We start from the raw sequence: 23,997 nt of genomic DNA, 5'->3' as shown, positions 1-23,997 counted from the left end.
GACAACAACACACAAACGCATTCAAATCGATTCAAGTGGAATATGGTTATAATAAAAATTCGAAATTATTTTTTTAAAGCAAACATTAAAGATCCAATTTCTCTATGACGATACGAAAGCAAAAGAAATACTCTATTCCAAAAATGTTTTAAAAAATCCTTTTTTTTATTAAAAAAATTTTAAAATCTTATTTGGAGTAGTACATAGTCTATATAATAAGGTCGGTCAGTGTGCTCATCTGACAACTAAGGTTCTTGTCAAAATACATAATTGTGATTTGAAATGCAAAGAGATTCAAATCACAATGGGTTTAAAACTACTAACCTTATTGTCAAAAGTTGTCTTCTTGGCCGACCGTATATAGACCTTGGAATGGTATTTTTTGTTCGCTTTTACTTTCGTATCATTATACAAAAATGGGCCTTAGGATATAATTCCGAAATCCTCCCTATAACCACATTTCACCGTTACTTTGTATGTGAGTTAATTCGTTCGTTCGTTTGTTACATAATTCTTATCCTTTGTTAATTACTTTTTTTCTAATGAAATAAGATTGTTTTTAAGTTAAATAATTCCTTGTCTGTTCTTTCGTCTCTTGAGTAATGGTAAAATAATTTCAACAACAATTTTTTTATTCATTTCATTCGATTTGTTTTCACATGCGTCCGTCCATAATGAAACAACCGAACCGAAAAACAAAAAACAATTTTTGAAACAATGCACTTTGTTACCGAATGCACGAATCCACCAACATCATCATCGTCATCATGCGAACACACACACACATTTGTTTGCGGCAAAACTCTCACATGCGTAAAATGTAGATCATCCCATTCACCCACCAACGGAGACCAGCGATCCCTGGGACATTGAATTTCCAACCGATAAGAATTACAGCATTCGTGCCATTGATGGTGTCTACAATGTTTTTCTCAATGAGGTAAGTGATGCGATCCATGCGTTGCAGGTCCGAATTGGTATTCCAACTTAAGACCTTTTCATAAAAAAGTAATAATTCATTGTATGTTTTTTAGGATTCCCAAGAGCCCATGATCCAGAATTATCCAAAACTTAAGGACTTCTGCAATGACATGCAAATCATGTGCAACATGATTGCCGATGGACCCTTGTGAGTATTGTGAATGCAGTTTTTTATGAATTAATTTTAACTTTGTCCTGTATGCTTTTTCTAGGAAATCATTTTGTTATCGCCGTTTATGTTATTTGTCCTCCAAGTTCCAGTTGCATGTCTTACTCAATGAACTGAGAGAACTGGCTTCTCAAAAGGCCGTGCCACATCGTGACTTCTACAATATAAGGTTTGTATTGAGGAATGAGGGAATGAGCAATTTACAAGAAAAGGAAAGAGAAAATAACGTTAACTCTGTGCAACACATGAAATAAAAGTAGAGCTATAAAAATAAATCCTGGGCTATATTTACATAAGGGCTATATTAAAATGTGGATCTTTATTAAAAAGTAGCGTTTCTACATCATAAGAACTCAAAACAGCAATATTTGGCGATATTAAATGGAACATATAATTAAACGTAAAAAAATGTCCTGATTCGAAACTATGAGAAGTAGCAGACTGACATGACCTATTTTATAAATCAATGATTTTTTAAGCAAGCCCTCTAAAATCGTCAAAGCTGTATATTAAATACTAGTAAGTGCCCGCTACCTTTTACACCAAAAAGTCTTTAAAATCGTTCATTTTTTAAGTTTAGCGAGGAGGATATTAGTAAAACCATTGCCAATTCATTTGCCAAGCCTAATTCATCGTTTCTATATTCAATTTCAGAATTTCAGCTCAATCCCTTCATCCAATACCAAATTTAGTAACATTTAGTGCCCATATCCAAAACCATGTACATATCTTTATTCTAGATACCAACAGTGATCCAAAATTAGTACTATTTTGCACTTTTATAGTACATTTATTCAAAACCAATTCAATATATCAACACCAGATACCAGCAGACCTCTTTAATATCAAATTTCAAGATTTCATCCCTATCCCTTCACCCAATACCAAATTTAGTAACATTCAGAAATTTTTGAACAATTATAGTACGCATTTTCAAAAAAATTTCCATATCTCAACCTCAGATACCAACATCAGTGACCTTAATATCAAATTTTAGGTTTTTTATTATTTAATTTCCCCCATTACCAAATGTAGTACCATTTAGCACAATTATGGTACGCATATCCAAAGTCAGTTCCTTCTCTAAACCAGAGACACCAACTCTGACATCCATAACAAATATTAGGATTTCAATACCAATATAGTACCATTTAGTACTTTTCCTGCACATATTCAAACATAACACCAACAGGAACCACCATACGAAATTTCAAAATTCCAGCTTTATCCGTTCGCTTTAAACCAAACTGTTCCAAATTTAACATCATTTAATACAGTCCTATACTTAGTACACATTCAAAACCTCCTTCATATATAAAACCTACTTTCCAACTTTGATTCTGATATCAAATTTCAAGTTTTTAGCTCTATAAGTTTACATAATAAGAAATCGTATAATTTTAGACATTCATTAACATTTTAGAGCTTTTCGTAACCTTAAAGTTCGAATTTTTAAGAACCCTTTGGTACATCTATCCTCTTGCTGGCTTCGTTTGTCTAAAGTGCTACATTTTTTGTCCTTTTCGTACCCTTTTAGTACGAATTTCCAAAAACTCAGCCTTACCACACGCCTGCGCACCAAGACTAACCCTCATGCTAAATTTGAAAATTCTAGCTTCAGCCATTTCGTCTGGCCATGATTCTAGATAAGTCAATCAGTCAGTCAGTTATTTCACTACTCTTTACATACCCTCAGCCATATGGCTACAGGGGGTATATCAAAATAACGGCTTTAGACCCTAGGTCTCTTTGGACTAAATCCGTTTCAGGACATTTGGAGTCGATCTCCGTCCGTCCGTCTGTTTGGCTGGTGACACGATAACTCTCGACGAGAAAATCCGATTTGATCCAAATTTGGTACATCGTAATATTATTGTCAAACTTAGATAGAGTTCGGAAATGGGCAATATCGATCCTCTCCTTCTGGTACCTTCCCCACAAAAGGTCGAAATTTTCAAAGAAAATATTTTAATAATAATATTTTGTGACAGGTGCGAAAATGGACAATATCGGTTCACTCCATCAAATACCTTCCCCATAAATGGTCAAAATTTTGAATTACAACTCTTATAAAATGTGATGAAAGAGTCTGATTATCTTCAAATATCCCAATATTATTTTTAATCCAAGGTCTGGTATGAAGATGGAATACATAGGTCCACTCCTTTTGGTACCTCCCCCACAAAGGGTCAAACTTTTAAATATCCATAAAGCTTATAGAAAGCGAAATTAACATCCGATTCCATTCAGACTTGGCATATCGCACTAGATCTGTTATAAAGATGGTAGAGATCGGACTATACTTTCCCCACAAAGGCGAATAGCCAAAACTATTATAAAATCCAAAATAAGCATCCTGTTCTCTTCATATTTCACACGTCCCATTATTTCTACTAACGCTAACCTGTTGTGCAGATGGGATATATCTGCAAACCTCTTCTGGTACCGCACCCACAAATTTCAATACATTTTTCTGTCATAACTTGCGAAACAAATCAGCGATTATTTACCACTTAATATTTCTTTCAAGCAGAAACCTGAGTTGAATATGGAATTTATGATTTCGAATAAATTTGGATATAAATGTTAAATTTTCTTTTCATGTTGCCCATACCAAAATTTTTATCTGTATTAGATAGAGTATGAAAATGGAAATGAAAAATGACTATATCTGGCAACTCATGCACATTTCAACATTTTTTAAAAATTATCACACATCCCACATGAAGTAGAAGTAGTAACCAACGTAGTTTAGAACTGGCACGTCACAATATTTATATCATATTTATTTAGGTCCGATATGAAATGGTCAATATTGGTCCATTCCTTCGGAACCTACTCCATAGAAGGTCAACAATTTGAATAATCATATAAGTCAAAATATATTTAAACAATGGAAACCGACAGATACCTTTTAACTTGTTACAATTTCACTTTGATAGAGTTTACAATAATACTGGAAGTAATAGATAGAAGTCAAAAAATCTCGGGAAATATGATTTGCAAAATCAACGTTGATAGAGGTCAGAAAAAACATGGAAGTTTTGCTAAAAAAAAAAAAATTCTTTACAAAACTACGTTAATAACGCTCAGAATAGTCCAGAAAACGTTCATTACGAATTCCCCAGAAAGTATTATTTTAAAATTCACGTGGATACAGTTGAAGCAACTTTACGAATTCTATTCTTCACAAAACCAGGTTCATGGAACTTAGAATGGAACACAAAATTTTCTTTTCACAAATCCATGCTTTTAGAGCTCAGAAATACTATTTACTAGAGTTAAACAAAGCCATTGAAAAAAACAATTTTAAAAGAGCTCGGCTAGGCTCTAAAATATATTCAAAAAATTCACATCAAAAAAATCTTAGGATTGCTCCTGAAACATTTTTAAAAATCTGTGTTGGTAAGCTCTGATATAGTCCTAAAATTCCAAACTGATTGAGCTATATATGGGCTAAAATATAATTTATAACCAACTTGGATTTTAGGGCCCAAGCTAGCATTTTTTAATCCAAATGTTTCTCAAAAGTCCTAAAAAATATTTTGAAGAAAAGACGTTGGAAAAACTCAAAATAGCCCAGGAATATTCTTAAAACAAACACTTCAATATCGACTAAAAAAATATTCTAACTCTTCCATTTCTTCCATTACAGAAAAGTTGATACCCACATTCATGCCGCCTCGTGTATGAATCAAAAACATTTACTGCGTTTCATTAAAAAGACTTTGAAAAATAATGCCAATGAAGTGGTGACGGTGACCAAGGGACAGCAAATGACATTGGCCCAAGTATTTCAGTCCATGAATTTGACAACCTATGACTTAACTGTCGATATGTTGGATGTACATGCCGATCGTAATACCTTCCATCGTTTCGATAAGTTCAATGCCAAATATAATCCAATTGGTGAGTCACGTTTGCGTGAGGTATTCCTGAAGACGGATAACTATTTGAATGGCAAATATTTTGCGCAAATTATAAGGGTGAGGAAAAACAATTAAATTCGTAAATTTTATTAGTTTTTACAAATATATTTCGTTTGTGGTTTCCAGGAAGTGGCATTCGATTTGGAAGAATCTAAATATCAAAATGCTGAGCTACGTTTGTCAATCTATGGTAAATCTCGTGATGAATGGAAAAAATTGGCCAAATGGGCCATTGACTATAATGTCTATTCCACCAATATACGCTGGCTCATACAAATTCCACGTCTTTAGTAAGTTGTTGTTTTTTTTTATAAACTCTAACAAATTTGAAAGTAACGTTTTATTACTTCTTTTTTCCAGTGATATTTTCAAATCCAACAAATTGATGACATCGTTCCAAGATATTTTGGATAACATCTTCTTGCCATTGTTCGAGGCCACAGCCCAACCCAGCAAACACCCGGAGTTACATCGTTTCTTGCGTTATGTCATTGGTTTCGATTCGGTCGATGATGAATCGAAGCCAGAGAATCCCTTGTTTGATGGTGACATAACCACACCACCCAAATGGACAGATGATGAGAATCCTCCCTATGCATACTATATTTATTATATGTATGCCAATATGGCTGTTTTGAATCAGTTTAGAAAGTAAGTGACCAATCACACTGGAGATTGAATAAGTATTCCAAAAACATATTTTTATTATGACCCTTAAAAATAGACTTTATAAGTCCGCTATTATTAATCTGATGGTACTACGATTATTTGATTGCCTTAAAACCGTTCTTAACAAAGTACACGATTTTTGATCTGAAAATGTAGCAAATTAATGATTTTCTGTTTTAATGCTCTTGTCAAATATGTGTGAAGAATCCTCAATTTTAATTGTGAAAGTGGCTTTAAAAATTATAAATTTGAAGGTTCTTAATAAGCTAAAAAGCTAGATGTTTGGTCTGAAGGTCCTTGACAAATTCACGATTTCTATACTTAAAGTCCTTGAAAATATTCTTTAAAAAAATCCACGATTATTGGTCTGATGGTCTTTGAAAAATATTCTTTAAAAAAATCCACGATTATTGGTCTCATGGTCCTTGAAAAATATTCTTTAAAAAATCCACGCTTTTGGTTCTAATGGTCCTTGAAAAATATTCTTTAAAAAATCCAAGTTTTGGTTCTAATTGTCCTTGAAAAAATGTTCTTCAACAAATCCACGCTTTTGGTGCAAGTGGTTCTGGAAAAATATTCTTTAAAAAAATCCACGCTTTTGGTGCAAGTGGTTTTGGAAAAATATTCTTTAAAAAATCCACGCTTTTGGTGCAAGTGGTCCTGGAAAAATATTCTTTAAAAAATCCACGTTTATTGGTCTCATGGTCCTTGAAAAATATACTTTAAAAAATCCACGTTTTTGTTCTAATTGTCCTTGAAAAGTATTCTTTAAAAAATCCACGCTTATGGTTCTAATTGTCCTTGAAAAATATACTTTAAAAAATCCACGATTATTGGTCTGATGGTCCTTGAAAAATATTCTTTAAAAAATGCACGCTTATTGATGTGATGGTCCTTGAAAAATATTCATTAGAAAATCCACGCTCATTGATGTGATGATCCTTGAAAAATATTCTTCAAAAATCGACAATTTTTGTCCCTAAAGATATTCTTAAAAAATCTACGTTTATTGCACTGATGGTCTTAGAAAAATATTTTTGAAAGCTCTGAATATCCTTAAAATATTTGTTTTAAAAAATTAAAAAAAAATACCGTTTTGTCTTTGATTTTTAAATTTAATAAAACCTTAATTTTCCTTTCCAAGGGAACGTGGCCTAAATACCTTTGTCTTACGTCCCCATTGTGGTGAAGCTGGTCCGGTGCAACATTTGGTCTGTGGCTATCTAATGGCGGAGAATATCTCCCATGGCTTGTTGCTGCGTAAAGTACCTGTACTACAGTATTTATATTACTTATCTCAAATCGGTATTGCCATGTCGCCGCTGTCGAATAATTCACTTTTCCTTAACTATCATCGTAATCCATTGCCGGAGTATTTGGCACGTGGTCTCATTGTGTCGCTATCAACTGATGATCCCCTACAATTCCATTTCACCAAAGAACCCTTGATGGAAGAGTACAGTATTGCCGCACAGGTGTGGAAGTTGAGCTCATGCGATATGTGTGAATTGGCACGTAACAGTGTTCTGATGAGTGGTTTTCCACATAAGGTAAGGGGTGTTTCTTCTCCACTTTTATTATTTCGTGGAATAATAAAATTCCCTTTTTCAGATGAAACAACATTGGCTGGGACCCAACTATACCCGGGAGGGTGTTGCCGGCAACGATATAACACGCACTAATGTACCCGATATACGTGTGGCCTATCGTTCGGAGACCTTGCTCGATGAACTTTCCAATATATTTAAAGTTCATCAACATCCCCATATGGAGGAAAGTCCTTAGACACCAGGCACCACAACGGAAATCTACTGTGAATTATGAAGAATCAATAAATCTATTAACCAATCAACCAACCAACCAAAATTCATAGCCGAATATGTCTCTGAATTATTTGTTGTGTTACAAATGTGCGAATTTATATATGTAGCTTTTTTTGTATATAAAAAACACAAATTACAAATATCATCACCCAGCTATTGATGGTATTCAGTTATATCCATAAATTTTCTATCAAGATGAACAAGAAGAGGAAGAAGTTTCGAAATCATTGACTGCTGGACCATGCATATTTACTTAAAAAAATCACATCTTCTAAATTAATACATAAAATAATAATAATCATGTTTTCTTTTTTGTATTCTCGTTTCTAATTTGTTTTGTTAAGCCAATAACAATAAAAACAAAATTATATATTAACAAATTAAAAATAATGTGTTTGAGATCTATCATCAATAATTAAGGGAATTAGGAAAATGGATATTTTAAGCCAATATTTGAGAGCCTTTTCAGGTCATACAATATTCGATAAAAGATCCACGATTACAATTCTGAAGGATTTAAAACAATTCTTTAAACAAATCACGATTTTGTGTCCGAAGTTTTTTGAATTTGAATTCTTTAAAATAAAAGCATGTTCATAATTCTGAAAGACTTAAAAAAAATTAAAAAATTCAAGATTTCATGTCTGGAGGTTTTTAAAACATATTCTTTTGAAATTTCTCGATTTTGTTGTGTCTGACGGGATTCACGATTTTGGATCTGACAAGTTATAAAAAAATATCATTCAAAAAATTCAAGATTTTTTAAAAAAATATTCTTTAAAAAAATCAAGATTTAGGTCTGAAGTTTTAAAAATTCATCTCCAAAAATTCACGATTTTTAAAAAAATATTCTTTAAAAAATGGACGATTTTGGGTCTGACGGGTTAAAAAAAATCCTTTAAAGAATTTATGATTTTTAAAAAATATTTTTTAAAAAATACACGATTTTTTAAAAAATATAAAATAAAAAAAATATATATATATAATAAAAAAAATACTTTAAAAAAATCATGATTTTAAAAAGTATTTTTTAAAATATTCATGATTTTTAATAAAATATTCTTTAAAAAATTCACGATTTTGAGTCTGACGGGTTTTAAAAAATATTCTTCAAAAAAATCACGATTTAAAAAAAAATCCACGCCTTATGGTCCTTGAAAAATATTCTTCAAAAAATGCCTGTCTATTTTGCAACAACAAAATTCAGGATTTTAAAAAAATTCATGCCTATAATCCTTGAGAAATATTCTTCAAAAAATTCAGGATTTTAAAAAAATCCATGCCTATAATCCTTGATAAATATGCCTATAATACTTGAAAAATAATAATATAGGATTTAAAAAAAAAGGCACGCCTTATTGTCCTTGAAAAATATTCTTCAAAAAATTCAGGATTTTAAAAAAATCCACGCCTTATTGTCCTTGAAAAATATTCTTCAAAAAATTCAGGATTTTAAAAAATCCACGCCATATGGTACTTGAAAAATATTCTTCAAAAAATTCACGATTTTAAAAAAATCCATGCCTTATGGTCCTTAAAAAATCCACGCCTTATGGTCTGGTCCTTACAAAATTATTCTTTACAAAATCCATGCTTTAAAATGTATTCTTTAAAAAATGTGTCTTTTGGTCCTTGAAAAATATTGTTTAAAAAATCCACACCTTATGGTCTGGTCCTTAAAAATTATTCTTTAAAAAATCCATGCTTTATAGTCTGGTCCGTAAAAATATTCTTTAAAAAATTTGTCTTTTGGTCCTTGAAAAATATTGTTTAAAAAATTTGTCTTTCAAAATCCACTCTTATTTGTCTTTTGGTCCTTGAAAAATATTGTTTAAAAAATCCACGCTTATTTGTCTTTTGGTCACCGAAAAATATTGTTTAAAAAATCCACGCTTATTGATGTGATGGTCTTTGACAAATACTCTTTAAAGTATCAAAACTTATTTGTCTTTTGGTCTTTGAAAAATATTGTTTAAAAAATCCAAGGTTATTGATGTGATGGTCCTTAAAAATACTCTTTAAAGAATTAAAACTTATTTGTCTTTTGGTCCTTAAAAAAAATTGTTTAAAAAATCCACGCTTATTGGTTATGGTCCTTGAAAAATATTCTTCCAAAAATCCACGCTTATTGATGTGATGGTCCTTGAAAAATATTCTTTAGATTTTTTTACTTTTCCTTCAATAAAATGGGATTGATAATCCTTTCCATTAAAGAGAACACATAAAATCCACTCATTTGTTTTTTATATAATACATACATTTATTTAAAAAAAAATGTTTTATCATTTATATACAATTTACTTATATTAATAGTGTTTTTCATAAATAACAAAGAAAAAAGTTTGGGAGGGGGGAAAAGTATTAAAACACAATAAAATTGTAAGTACAATTGAATAAAACCTACGTTGACATTTTCAAATGTCAAATATTCGTATAAATGTGGATGATAATTTAAATATGATGTATACGTTCTAAATCTATATACTTGTATATGTTATTTTTTAAAATATATGTACTTGTAGGCTGCTTATACAGAATTTTGTAATTTGAAATCGTTTTTTTTTTGTTTTTGTGTTAACTCTATAAAATCGTACATACATTCATCCATACGTATATATCTGTTATACACAAATTCATAAAATTATACAATTGAACACATTCTAAACTAAGAGGGAAACATAAATTTAAAAAAATATTTGGCCAAAAGTAGTAGTAGTTTTTTCTTTTCTTTGGCAAAATTGTAAATTCACAAAGGTAGGTCACTGGAAACTGTTGTAATTGGATTTAGGACACCCAATATTTCAGATATTGTATTTTAATCTTATACACTTACCCTACCTTTATAACATTTACACTTTTGCCCCCAATGATTATCAATTTGAAATCCATTGAATGTAGTTTAAAACCAATAAAAAATGTATACTTGTTATGGAAGTCTTTTATGTTCTTTTTTATTCGCCTTTTCTCCGTTCATTTTATAACCAAGTTTGGATTTAGAAAGGCGAATTCATACCCAATTTGGTACCAAAATCTAAGCGAGCACGTCGTTGATATCTTGTGTTAACTCTGTAAGAACACGAAATTGAAACATTCAAGGAATATTTTATAAATCTTGTCTTGTTCTTACTTGATTTCTTGCCATTTGCAAATTTCCGATACAATCAGACTTATCAGGATGCCGCAGAATATGAAAACAATCGCCGGCCATGCTTCTGCGACATGATCGCGCAATTCTTCATCAAGAAGAATTTGTGTGACACTTACCAAGGCATGAAATACAAGAATACTACAGCAGCTGAGGGTCCAAATACTATTGCGAAAAGGATTCTTTTGCCACAACGAATGATCACGATGCACAAAGGAAGCGGATACCGTAACTGGAGGTAGAAAATATTAAATGATTTGAGGATAATTTTTTTTTTAATTATTTTATGAATATTTTTTTAGGACAAGATCTTAAAACCTCTAAATGTTTTTGAACTATAATCAAACAAGTGTCAGTAGCTTTTCCCGATAAATGTATACCCTCAGCCAATGTTCGATTATTCAAATATATATTTGACTTCTGCTATGATTATTCTAATTGTTAACCCTCTATGGAGTAGGTTTGGAAGGAATAGGTCATTATTGTCCATTTCGTATCGAACCTAAATAAATATGATAGAAATATTAAGACGTTGCAGTTTTGAACTATTATCGGGTGCTATTTTCTCGTTTTATAATCTTCATGGATATTCAAAAGTTTGACCCTTTGTGAGGGAGGTCCCAGAAGCAGTGTACCGATATATCCCATCTTCTCAGCAGACCTTGTATTAGTAAAAATTATGGGATGTGTGAAATATTAAGACAACCGGATTTAATAATCGTTTTGGTTATTCGAAACTTTGACCCTTTGTGGGAGGGGTACTAGAAGGAATGATCTGATCTCTACCATCTTTATATCATATCTCGTGTTTATAGAACTTTTGAGATGTACCATGAATATTCAGAATTGTTACCCTTTGTGAGGGGGGTACCAGAAACAGAGGACTGATATATCCCAATTTCACAGTTAATAAAAATATTGTGATGTGTGTAATTTGAAGAAAACCGGATGCTTATTTCGGATTTTATAATCATTTTGGTTATTCAAAACATTGACCCTTTGTGGGGGAGGTACCAGAAGGAATGGTCCTATCTCTACCACATCTTGCGTCTATCAAAATATTGAGATGTACCAAGTCTACCAACACCAGACCTTGGGTTAATAAAAATATTGGGATGTGTGAGACTTGAAGACAATCGGACTCTTACATAACATTTTATAAAAGTGTTTTAATTATTCAAAACTTTGACCCTTTGTATGGGAGGTACTTGATGGAGTGAATCGATATTGTCCATTTTTCCATCTGACTTAAAACTGATAAAAATATTAGGATTTGCAAAGTTGGGGCCAAATCGGATTATTCTTTCTCTCTCTCTCTCTCTCTCTCTCTCTCTCTCTCTGCAGAAAAATATGTTCCTTCAAAATTTCCATGTAACAGGTTTGGACCAAATCGGATACTCCCTTCGCGAGTTATCGTGCGCACCAACCAGCCAGACAGACAGACGGGCGTACGAACATTGCTAGATTGACTCCAAATGTCCTGAAACAGATTTGGTCCAAAGAGATCTAGGGTCTAAAACCGTTATTTCTATGAGGCACTTTTGGCCATATCAAATGATATACAACCTACCTCTATAGCTGAGGGTATAAAAAATCAAACCATTTTCAAAGACTATTACTGAGAAATTTTTAAAAATATTTTATGAAAAAACTGCCACGCTAAGGCTGGACACTGGCCCTATAAAACCTCACTTCACCCAAAAATTTCCATCCTCCACTTCAAGTACATACCAAAATGCAATAATACTCCCAATACTCCAAATATTCGGGCAATTTCCAAATTGATATGTTTATCGTCCTCCTCCACGTCCATAAATTTAAATGGATGATCCATAAATGCACAATAAGATAAAATCTACAAATAAAAGCGGAATATATTTCAACGTAAAAAACATTCATCTCCAATTGCCAACTCACCACTACCAGTACCGGTGCCAGAAATTTACAACCATAACACCACAGGACAAAACCAAAAACTCTCGTATCATATTCCGTTTGCTTTTTCCCCGTTGCACGATTCATTATTTTCGGATCCAAATCGATGTGGGCCAATGATAAGGAGATCAATGGAACTGGTATTGACATCAAGTAGATAACCATTAGTGGCGTCAGTATGGGTCTCAGACTCAAACAAGCACACAACATATTTATCAATGACAATGAGCCTGCACAGCATGCCCAAAATTGTATACAATTCCAGAGGCCAGAGGAGAAACGTCGTGACAACTCAATAATGGCCACAAGCGACAGGGGGTCTTCACGTTTCACCGATATCGAACAGGGCAGTGAATTGAGCATACGACTTAAATAGATCGGTGAAATGGTATTGCCCGGCGATTGCATGGGACGAGCATTGCTCGAACAACCACCATATTGTCCTGTCTCCAATAGTTCTTCAGCGGCACACTGTTCGTCCTGCAAAGTTTCCGCCGCTGTCGAATGTTTTATTGTCTTAGCTCTCAATTTATTGTTGACAATATTTGCCTCGGTATAGGCCTCAATATCCTGACATACTTGAGGATAGAGCGGTTCCACGCCTATACTACAATCGGCCTGCAAAAAGATCTCAGCATTGGAATTGCTGGCCGACGAGCCCAAACAAACCACAATTTCTCCATACGACTGCATTATTTCCAACATCTGCCTAGTGGCCTCAGCTGAACAGTCCGTGAAGAGGGAAACTTGCAGAGGAACATTGTCAACCTTCTCCAAGTGAGGCCGTATATTCTCTATGCCACGTGGCAATTTGGCACGATTTGACATGTCAAAATGTACCGGAGCACTTTGTTCGGTGCTCTCGGTTAGAATGCTTATGGAACGGCAATTCTCATCTAGTGCCGAGTCTTGCGATTGTCGCCGGCGATCGTTGAGGGATTCTCTTGAACCCGCCAAACTGGCATTCGAATAGGTTTCATGGTTTCCATTGGTGGCATTTAGTAAAGTGCAATCGTGATCCGATATGGCACCGGGCGCTGATGAGCTCAAAGTTTTGGAAGACTCTAAATTGGTTACCGGCGGCAAGAGACAATTCAAATCGGATGTTTCATCGTCCGTGGCCATATTACCTAAAACATTAGTTGCAATGGAATTATCATGAATGTCAGATGTGGCTGAGGTTGTTGTTGTTATGATGGCGGTGGTGGTTGTGGCTGAAGTCGGTATGAGGTCGTTCGCATCATGAGATACTACTGATGAGCGGTTATTGGATGTGGAATTGGTGGAGGTGGCGATAATGGTTGGATTATTACGATTTTTATTAGTAGAACAAGTGGTTGTAGTGGTGGTGGTGGTGTTGTTGGTTTTATGGGCTGTGGTGATTTTGGTGTTAACATGAGAACTCGGGGTAATGGGATTGTTCGTCGCAGTCGTAGTAGTAGTGGTGGTGTTGGTGAGATCTGTTTTACCCGCAATTTTGGGTGATTGCTGCGTGGCCGCCGCTGATTTCTCATCCGATTCACTCAACAATGAAATGTGACAATTCCAACCGGATTCCAGACCCATTTTCTCTGAGAAAACACGGGACCGCAATTCGTTCTCTTTACTGAAATGGACAAACCGTATACAGGCCCGTTCCAGACGTTCCACTAACTGTACTATATCTGTCTGAGCCTGATACTGCATTGTCACCATGCCTATGAATACTTGATGACACTGCATCTCAAAGCAACCCTCCACATCGGTAATGTCTTCCTCTTTGCTTTCCGAAAACAGCAGAGAATCTGTGCTAATGCTGTGACTCAATTTACCATGGCCACCTTCGAAATCACAATGCATTTTATCGACATGTTGCATGCGTAATTTAGATTCGGGCGGCAGTTCCAAATAGGCAATGCTACCATCATTATTGGGTCCGCCACTCAAGGCTCCATTGATGCCATGTCTTAGTGGGCGATATGCAAAGGCTGTACAGTAGGCAGTTAGGGCACTACGCTGATAGAAATCCAAGGCTCGTTTACGATCCTGTGGCGAGAGGGGACGCAAATCGATGCCATCCCAAAAATCGTCGCAACAATCCAAAATTATGTCGGCAGTGCCTTGGGTGAAGAGCGACAAATAGCCACCGGGGTTTTCACGCATAACCACCGACAGAGAGTGGGGAAAGGGTACCTTAACTTTTGAGGATAATTGCAATTGGCGGGCAAAACGTATATCGCGACGCACAACATCAGGTTGCTGAAATAGAGGTGACGTTAATGCGGATATACTATTCGGTGGGGGGAAAACAAACTACTTACTAAATGTCTATACGTGGCCAATTGGCCCTCCAAACTGAAACAGTCGGTGGCATGATCTGTAAAACCTATTTGTTTAGCCAATTCACAAAGGCATCGTCTAAACAGTTGGTTGATGATTAGTTTTGGAGTAAAATATAGAGATTAGTTTATATTTATAACCGAATTTTCTTTTTTTTCATTTTTTAATAGAAAACTGAAGGCATGAAGCTTTTTGTTACAAGAAAATCCAAAAAACAATCGACAGAGTACAAATGTTTTGAGAGAAAAACAAAATAAGTGATTGTGATTAAAAAGAAGAAGAACAACGCTAAGGACTATGGACTAGGTAGGTATGTTGTATAAATTAACAAAAATAAATGTGTGAGGCCAATTAATGTGCACGAATTAATGGTGGTGTGTTTTTGGTTGGAAGAGAATTTTTCAGAATAAAAAAAATAACAAATAAGGAACAAAAACGATGAAGAATGCTCTGAAATTCGAATCAGAGTTTGTAATGCAGATAGAAGTTAATAGAAGAAAACAAACTGAATTAGTTAATATCAAGAAGAAGAAGAAGTTAAGATCGATGAAAACTGAAATTGTTCGGAAAAGAAATTAATTAATTACATTGAAATTCGCATTTGAAAACTATGTTTAATGATCAGATGGAATTTATCCTACTGAATGTTCTGTGAACTGAAAAACGATGTTTAACATTGGGCGCCAGTATGTATTATTTTCTCTGTTCCAGAACCTTCAAGAATCTACCAGTTTTTCAATTTTTTTTTCGATATCATAAAGAGAATATCGGTTATCGCACCAAAAAATTTTCTTCTTGAAATTCTGGAACAGACCAACTGATTAACTTTGTTTCTTAGCAATCTGATGAATCCAGATAAAATCATAAAATACCTCCAACCCTGAACAAATGTACTTAAAGTCATGGCCTATATAAGGTCGGCCAGTAAGTCCATCGGACAACTCTGTTTGCTGTCAAAAAAAAAAATAATTGTGACTTGAAACAAGACCTACATAAAGTCAGCCTGGAAGGCTACTTTTTGACAAGGATTTGACAATCAAATTAGTTGTTTTTGTACTATTGTGATTTGGCTCTCTTTAAATTTTAAGTCACAATATTTTTTTTGACGGAAAACTTAGTTGTCAGATGGGCTTACTGGCCGATCTTATTGTTGTAGAAATTTTAAAGTTTTCTTTTTTAGATTTTTTTTTACATCCTCCGATCCGAACTCCACTGTGCAGCATTTAAATAATTAGAATATTGATCAAGAAGGATGTTTATTATTTCGACTTCACAGACTTCGTATTTTGTTAGTCCTAGCTCTCGACTTTTAGCAAGCTTATAGCCAGTTCTTAGCCAGCTTCAAGCACGTAGCAAATTCTAAACAAGTGTAACCCCATAGCAAGCTCCAAGCTTATAGTCAGTTCCAAAATTTTTGTACGCTTCCTTGCTAATAGTCAAATCTATGTTCCTCAACTGAACACTAAGCATCTAAATAACTTAAACCTAAAATAGAATAAATAAATCGTATTATGGAATACTCAATCTGGTTAATGATATACCCAATGTGTTTGAAACACTGACGATGTGGGAGATTCCTTCTTCATTTTATATCCTCAGCCATATAGCCATATGGCTATATATCATTTGATACGGCCAAAACGTGCCTCTTTGGACCAAATCCGTTTTAGGAAATTTGGAGTCGATCTAGCGATGACCGTCCGTTCATATGTCTGACTGGCTGATGCACACGATAACTCTTGAAGAGAATATCCGATTTGATCCAAACTTGGTTGATCGTAATTTTATTGTCAAACTTAGATCGAGTTCGAGATGGGCAATATTGGTCAATTCCTTCCGGTACTTCCCCCACAAAGGTAAAAATGTTCAAAGAAAATAATTTACTTTACAGAAAAAGAAAGATCCGATTTTGTACCAACTTTGCAAATCCTAATATTTGCATCAGTGCTAGGTCACGTGCGAAAATGGACAATATCGGTCCACTCCATCAAGTACCTCCCACACAAAGGGTCAAAATTTTGAATATTCATGAAACTCATAAAACACGAAATAAACATCCGATTTCATTCAGACTTAGCAAGTCTCAATATTTCTATCAACCCAAGATCTGCTATAAAGATGGTAGAGACCTTCTGGGACCTCCCCAGAAAGGTTCAACGTTTGGAATAACCAAAACGATCATAAAATCTGAAATAAGCATCCGGTTCTCTTCAAATTATACACATCACAATAATTTTACCAACCCAAGGTCTGGTGTGAAGATGGGATATATCGGTCCACTTCTTCGGGTACCTCCCTCACAAAGGGTCAACATTTTGAGTATCCATATAGCTCATAAAATACGAAATTAATATCCGATTCCGTTCAGACTTAGTACATCTCAATATTTCCATCAACACAAGATCTATTATAAAGATGGTAGAGATCGGACCTTTTCTTCTGGTACCTTTCCCACATAGGGTTCAAGATTTTGAAAAACAAAACACTCAAAGGAAGCGCAAAATGCATCAAACTCTCTTTTAAATTTCACACACCCAACTATTTTTGCTAACGCAGGATCTGTTGTGAAAATGATATATATCTGCCAACCCCATCTGATACCTCACCCACAAAATTTCCAATTATTATAATTTATCGGTCCAATAATTATAATTTATCGGAATTTTTGATTTCGCATAAAAGTGGATGTTCGATTTCCTTTAAATTTTGAACATACCAGTATTTTTATCTGTATTAGATGAAATATGAAAATGGAATACTTCGGCTATCTCACACATAATTCCACATTTTCCAAAAATCATCTAGATATGTGTGTTTCTCATGGGCTACATTGCCTTATTACTGGAAAACCCCCGAGTCCCAACATGGCACGTTGTGATATTTATATCAGTCTTAGCTCAGATACAAATTGGACAATATTGGCCAACTGCTTCGGAACCTTCCCCATAGAGGGTCAACAGTTTGACTAATCAAAACTTAAGGCTGAGGGTATACATCTATCGGCAAAACAGAATAATACTATTTTACTTGTTTTCTGCAGAACTTATGCAAGGAGCCCACCTAAATCCTCCAAATCGGTCAAAAACTGAGGAAATGGAAAGTTGACAATTTTAAGCCATTAGCTATGCCATCTCGTATCCATTGGGGTATACATCTGTCAGAACAAACCGACTGCTACTATTTTACTTGTTTTCTACATAACTTATGCAAAAAGCCTGTATCGATGGTTCCACCAAAATCGTTGAAAAAATAAGGAGGAGATAAGTTGACAACTTTAAGCCACCAGCCTTTCTATTTCCACATTTTAACTTATTTGTTTCAGAATTGTCTCAATTTAACCGGGCGACATAACTACGGATATTATTAACAACCAGAAAGCCTAACATAATCTGGAAGTCTTTAAATCTAATAAATTCTCATTCTTCTATTTCAAATATAAAATTAAACATTATTTAAAAAAAATGAAAACAACGATCTACATTAAAAACTAAAAAAAATATATACAAAATTCAAATTATGTTATGATATCAACACTACCAATAAATAAATGAATATGTCTTTGGCTGCAAAGAAAAACAAGTTCCTGTGAGGCACTTTCTTTTATCCAAAGATGCTATTCCAAAAAGATTACAAAATAAAGGAATTTACATCAAAAAATTAATTAAACATTACATTGAATTTTAAAATGGTGCTAAAAATTGTAAAAAATTACCATTGGCTTGAATTTAAAATTTTTACAAATTATTTGTATCTTTTTTCAAATAGGTTCACACTGCAAATTTTTAAAATATATCATCTCAAACAAAATTTGAATGTTGGAGTTTAAATTAAATTTTTTTCTAAAACTCCCAAAAATCAGCAAAACCACAATGGAAATTTGTAACTCAATTTTGAGTTAAAATTTTAGAAATTTGGAATTTTTCCTTGCCTTTAAGGGAGAAGCAAAAATGTAGAAGGATTATAGTCTCTTGATTAAAGGGAGTTTCTATAAATCCGTTTACTGTAACAAGGACCCAAATTGTCCAGGAAAATGCTCATTGGTACAAAAACCTTTAATTTTTTTTATTGATTACCATTTTAGGGATGAGAGAAAAACTGCAAACATCAATAATTTGGATACAATTATAGGAAATCTAACAGAAAAAGGCAAAAACACAAAAGGGTAATTCTTGTTATGTGTGTTTTTGTTTTGGGGATTGAAATCATGGTACAATAAAGACAACGTAGGATAAATTAGAGAAAGTTGCAATTGAAGAGGCCTACTTGTATGTCCAGAATTACAACATCAACAAGTAGTTTTGTATCAAATAAACAAAACCACTATGTTGGTTTGATTTTGAATAAATAAATTAAAGCGCAAAAACGGAATGAAATTTTGAAGATTTAATTTCAAAAACATGTTCTAAATATATGCCTATCTTGATTTCATTGTACCATGATGGAAACACAATTTTGTTGTAGAGTTTTCTCGGACCAAATATTTTAAATTTTCGGTAGGGGTTTTTGTTTGTGCGGGTAATAATTACACCGTCATAAAAATATAAATAATTAATCCATGTGCTGGGAATAGAAGTGCCAATTTGAAAATAAGTTTAAATAAATATACTTGAAAATGAAAGACAAAAGTACAACAAATAAAAAATGAAAATGAACAACATACCCATGCAAAAAGCTTTTCATACTGGACTCTACGAGCTCATACCGGTTAGTGACAGGAACTAAGTTTGAATCTAGCATAGCCACTGCTGTGACATGGCCACAAAATTGGGCATAATGGCCATGGGTCAATGGTGAGCAGGTATTTAAGAGTATGGCAAGACCTGGAAGAGACAAAGAGATATTCTTTCTTTATCAAAGCAAGCAAACTCCGGAAATACAATTATCATTAACCCGCCTTTTAACACAGCATAAGGTATTACAAACTACGACATTTTAAAATTTTGTTTAATATAACTTTTTAAATAATTCTGGTGTACTGTTTCAAAATCGTAGTTGTTTAAAAATCGACCAATGTTTGCTTGCATTTTGCATATATATAAATCATCTTACCCAAAGGCTTCAAGGACTTTATGTGATTTTTCCATTCTTGATCATCAAATTCCAAACGAAATGGACAGTGCTGATCATGGGTTAAATCCAAGACTTCAGCAACCACACCATTTCCCTTTTGCACTGCATTGTCGGCAATGTCACTTTCCGAATTAAATGAACTCTGACAACTTTTCTCCTCCATCTCATCTTCTTCGGTATCGTGTAGAAAAAATACCTTTTCGGCAGTTGGATTTGGCCATGACAAAATACCCTTTTTATCCACACAACAGAGGGCAGTTATAGAGCCTAAAACTTGTACCAAGTTTGCCGAACGTGGTAGCAATTCACTGTTACCACGCCACAATTGCAACCAATTGCGAAACACTTTTGAACGATGTAATGCCATATTTTCATAGTCAAATGCCGGCATATCGTCTTCTTCAAAGGATTTCTCCGAGTCTTTGCCCATAACCAGCTGTGGCGTCCTCAAGAAACACTGTAAACGTGCCACACCCCAATGATTCATAGAAATCCAGAGAAGAGGAAATATTAACGGCAATAGCGGTATGACTGCTGAGGCAGGCGAGTCAATCATTACATCCATCCAAGTTTCATGATAAAGGTTGTTGGAAGAATTTATTCCGAAACCATGTAGCCTCAGAATTCCGGCAAAAAAGGTAACAGCAATGGCACATATAAAACCCCATTGTTGTATGTATTTTGTAACCAGCTGCAAATAGGATTGTGATAACAATAGTCTCTTAAAAACTTTAATTTCTTGCTACCTTACCAAATATCTCTGCTGATTATAGATTGTCGGTGGTCGCTTGGAACAATTTTCCAAAATTAATCTTAAATTACTCAAGTACGGTGTCGATTCCAGGCAACACACCATATCCGGCAAGGGGGTACGTGCAATTGGCTTTAATGGTGGCGGCTCACTATGTGTAACGCCATAAATTTCATGAGCATTGAAGCTACGTTTTCCATTCAGTTCTGTACAGGGCCCAGGAGTAATGTGACCCGGTCGCATTACAATATAATCACCCTTCACCAACAAAGCCCATGGCAAATTGACAATAACTCCATCTCTGTAGGTCCATTGCAAGGACACACAGGGTGACAGGGGGCAACAATTGTGCGGATAATTACATGGCTGCCAATCGGCACACAGCTCAACTTCAGCCAAACGTATATCATTTAATATTAATCGCGTTTTGCGGTAAACCTCAGTGCGTCGCAGATTATTCTCTCGTATGACAACATATAAATCTAAAGATAAGATAGCTGCCAAACAAAACGCTGCTAAATATGACTGGGCGATAAGCAATACCACTGTCGTCAGAAGTGAGGTGGCAATTGATGACCATCCTAAGGGACTATCGTAACGTTTAACAAATGCCGATCGTATCTTGAGGTACCAGCTGGAATTATTAATAAGTGTTAATTAAAATGTCAATAAAAAAATGAGTTCTGTGCAAAACACTCACTTCTCTGCCTCCCACTTTTGCTCAAATTCCTTGAGAATTTTTTCAATTTCATCGTGTAAACGACCCAAGGCTACCTTTGTACTTAATCCATAGCCTTCCTTGATGTTATTTGGAGGCCCACCACCGTTCTCTTCGTTGTATGGTGGACCATCCCCCACAGTCTGATTGGTCTTTTGGTGTTTCGGCATTGCAAGCTTCACAGACTATCCAACTATTTTCCAACACCAATCATTTGTTTCCTGCTTTCGTTAACAATGTTTGGGGGTATAAATATTATAAATATTCGTTGTATTTATAAATTAAATCATTTTCCACCAAATGTCTCAAAAAAATTGAGAAAATGTATATATCCACTTTATTGGTTGTCCAAAGTGTATGCATAGCAAAGCAATTAGAATTACTTTACTTACCTGTTTTTTAAATAATCCTGTCCAATAAATGTGTCCAATCCAATTCCTTTCTTTATTAGTTCTATCCTATTGGTGTTCAGGAGTTGGTTGATTCTCGTCGTCTCTGCTCCAAGGTTGGTTGTTTGTTGCGAGCGTGTTAACCAAAATTAAAAACGTCCCAACGAAACGAATATGAAGGCCACAAAGGAATACCCGCTAAAAAATAAACAGAAAGCAAAGACTCGGAGTACTCTGCTGTTTACGAATGAGTGTGATGCATAACGTCCGAAATGGTTCTTTGTTTACGAAAAGGGAATGGTGAAATTCGAACAGCTGTGGGTGTTATATGGATATACAGGTCGCTTTTTAATAGAATCGATAGTGGATATTACGAAATATTCGTAATCGATAAATTAACGATTATTAAATAATGTGTCATATTTAGGTTGATTTTTGATTAAATAAATTAATTTTAATAGCATGTTTCCATTGGAAACCGAACAACGTTGTTCGCTCTCAGAATTAGGTACACGAATTAACCCGTTCATACGGCACGATTCGTAATTCATAGTAAAATAATTCCTTTTTTCAAAAATTTTGTTTCTTGATTTTAATGGGAATTTATACTAAAATACATTAAATTCTCACTAATATGAATAAAAGAAATGATTGTTTTTCTCCCAAATATGTATTATATCAATAATTTTATAATTTTCATTCACGTTTTCAACTTTTTGTGTAAATCTTGAAATTTTGAACATATTTTTGTGTTTTTCCATTTTTAAATTCTACTGGAGAGACACTTGTCCAACTTTTTTTCTGCCAATAGAAACATTTTGAAAATATTGCCTCTTTTGTTTGCAGTTTTCTGTGGAAATTTCATCTCGTGGACCAAATGCGTACTTCGAATGAGAGAGAAAACAAAATTTACTTTCGTTTGAATGTACATACGCCATTCAACATTGTAGTTTTCATACATAATTTTCAGTCTTCCCAAAAAAATTTAAAATTTCATTAAATTTTCCTATTTTTAATTTTTAAATGTCATAATTTATTTTTTCGATAAATGCTTTCATTTGTTAGGGATGGGACATATTTTTTCGTTGTTCTGAGAGTGATTTGATTTGAACAACGTACAAATATGAGTGTTCGCTCAGGAAATTTTGTGTGAAGAATTAGATAGTTTTTTCATAGTTAAGGGCCAAACATAGTTAAGGGCCAAACGAAAAGAGAGCGAATCAAGTGCAGTGGAAACGCCACATAAGCAAACAAGTTTAGATTTGTTCGAATTGGTCACCAAATTTTATATCAAGTTTAGATTTGTTCGAATTGGTCACCTATGGTACGAATTATGGCCGGCGATGCGCTTGTTTGAGGTGGTAAAAAACTCCAGACACAATAGTCGAACGGATTGGTATCCGGAGATTTTAGTGGTTTATGTGCGCTGGAAATGAAGTAAGGAACATTAATTTGCAACCATCGGAGGATACCAAATTCGGCAGTTCACCACTTTAGGCCAAGCGAAGCAACTCTTAATTTCTTTTGAGTCTATTTTCTTTCTGTTGCGATGTAAGTTCTTACACTTTTTGGAATTTCAATGGCTCGATCTCATATTTTTTAATATTTGACGAATGGAATATTGCGATATGTTCAGCTTACGAGTCATTTTTCGGCCACTGCGACGCGGGTTTCGATCATGTTGCTTCTTTACATTTCGAATCATTTCTGCTGATGTTGCTGTTTTCTTCCGTCCACTTCCTTGACGTCGGCCTACGCTACCAGTATCACGGTAACGAGCGATGGTACGAGACACAAAAAATCTATTTATGCCGGAGTGCTCTAACGATAGCCACTTGTGGTTTCGCAGCCAAATGTAAAGAAATCACACTCGAATTCCGCTTGAATTCCATGACGAATAACTTTTTTTTCTCAAATATTCTCACCAAAATGCTTTTTTACGCTTGTAAACAATATAATGAGCGGTAACTGGAATAATTTTAACAGCTGTCGGACGAGGGGCTAGAAATGACAACAGTCTGAAGTTAGTTGCAGTTTTTTCATCTCACTCCGTATTTAACAACATAGTTTTTTGTGTGAATATATATAAAACAAGTAAA

The 23,997-nt window shown here is 34.3% G+C and overlaps 2 protein-coding genes across 9 annotated transcripts in view; one reads left to right on the top strand and one right to left on the bottom strand.

Annotated features, from left to right (window-relative positions):
• LOC101900828 (AMP deaminase 2) overlaps window positions 1-7,961 on the top strand; it is a 55,829-nt gene extending 47,868 nt beyond the window's left edge. For all 5 annotated transcript variants that reach the window (XM_005178920.4, XM_005178917.4, XM_005178919.4 and 2 more), the window contains 8 exons: window positions 825-940; window positions 1,035-1,129; window positions 1,194-1,319; window positions 4,806-5,136; window positions 5,206-5,369; window positions 5,440-5,730; window positions 6,893-7,298; window positions 7,360-7,961. In XM_005178920.4, the coding sequence (XP_005178977.1) occupies window positions 825-940; window positions 1,035-1,129; window positions 1,194-1,319; window positions 4,806-5,136; window positions 5,206-5,369; window positions 5,440-5,730; window positions 6,893-7,298; window positions 7,360-7,533 (1,703 nt within the window). In that variant the 3' untranslated portion in view covers window positions 7,534-7,961. The remainder of the gene's footprint in view (window positions 1-824; window positions 941-1,034; window positions 1,130-1,193; window positions 1,320-4,805; window positions 5,137-5,205; window positions 5,370-5,439; window positions 5,731-6,892; window positions 7,299-7,359) is intronic.
• Window positions 7,962-9,806: 1,845 nt separating this feature from the next.
• On the bottom strand, window positions 9,807-22,092 carry LOC101900535 (transmembrane protein 94). 4 transcript variants are annotated; one of them, XM_059121784.1, is made up of 11 exons: window positions 21,902-22,092; window positions 21,492-21,730; window positions 20,792-21,425; window positions 20,020-20,731; window positions 19,631-19,790; window positions 14,952-15,048; window positions 14,121-14,889; window positions 12,634-13,781; window positions 12,448-12,571; window positions 10,699-10,948; window positions 9,807-10,637 (listed from the first exon to the last, which is right to left on the bottom strand). In XM_059121784.1, exons 2-11 carry the CDS (start codon window positions 21,677-21,679, stop codon window positions 10,565-10,567), a joined length of 4,155 nt encoding a protein of 1,384 aa, XP_058977767.1. In that variant the 5' UTR covers window positions 21,680-21,730; window positions 21,902-22,092; the 3' UTR covers window positions 9,807-10,564. The 4 variants fall into 4 exon arrangements, with proteins under 4 accessions (XP_058977767.1, XP_011290672.1, XP_011290671.1 ...); XM_011292370.3 differs by having other exon boundaries at window positions 12,634-14,889; window positions 21,492-21,733; XM_011292369.3 differs by having other exon boundaries at window positions 12,634-14,889.
• Between the last annotated feature and the right edge of the window lie 1,905 nt (window positions 22,093-23,997).

This window comes from Musca domestica, unplaced genomic scaffold (assembly GCF_030504385.1).
Source record: "Musca domestica strain aabys unplaced genomic scaffold, Musca_domestica.polishedcontigs.V.1.1 2, whole genome shotgun sequence".
NCBI classification, from domain to species: Eukaryota; Metazoa; Arthropoda; class Insecta; order Diptera; family Muscidae; genus Musca; species Musca domestica.
The sequence above is the reverse complement of the archived record's forward strand: the minus strand, read 5'-3'. Positions and strand labels throughout refer to the sequence as shown.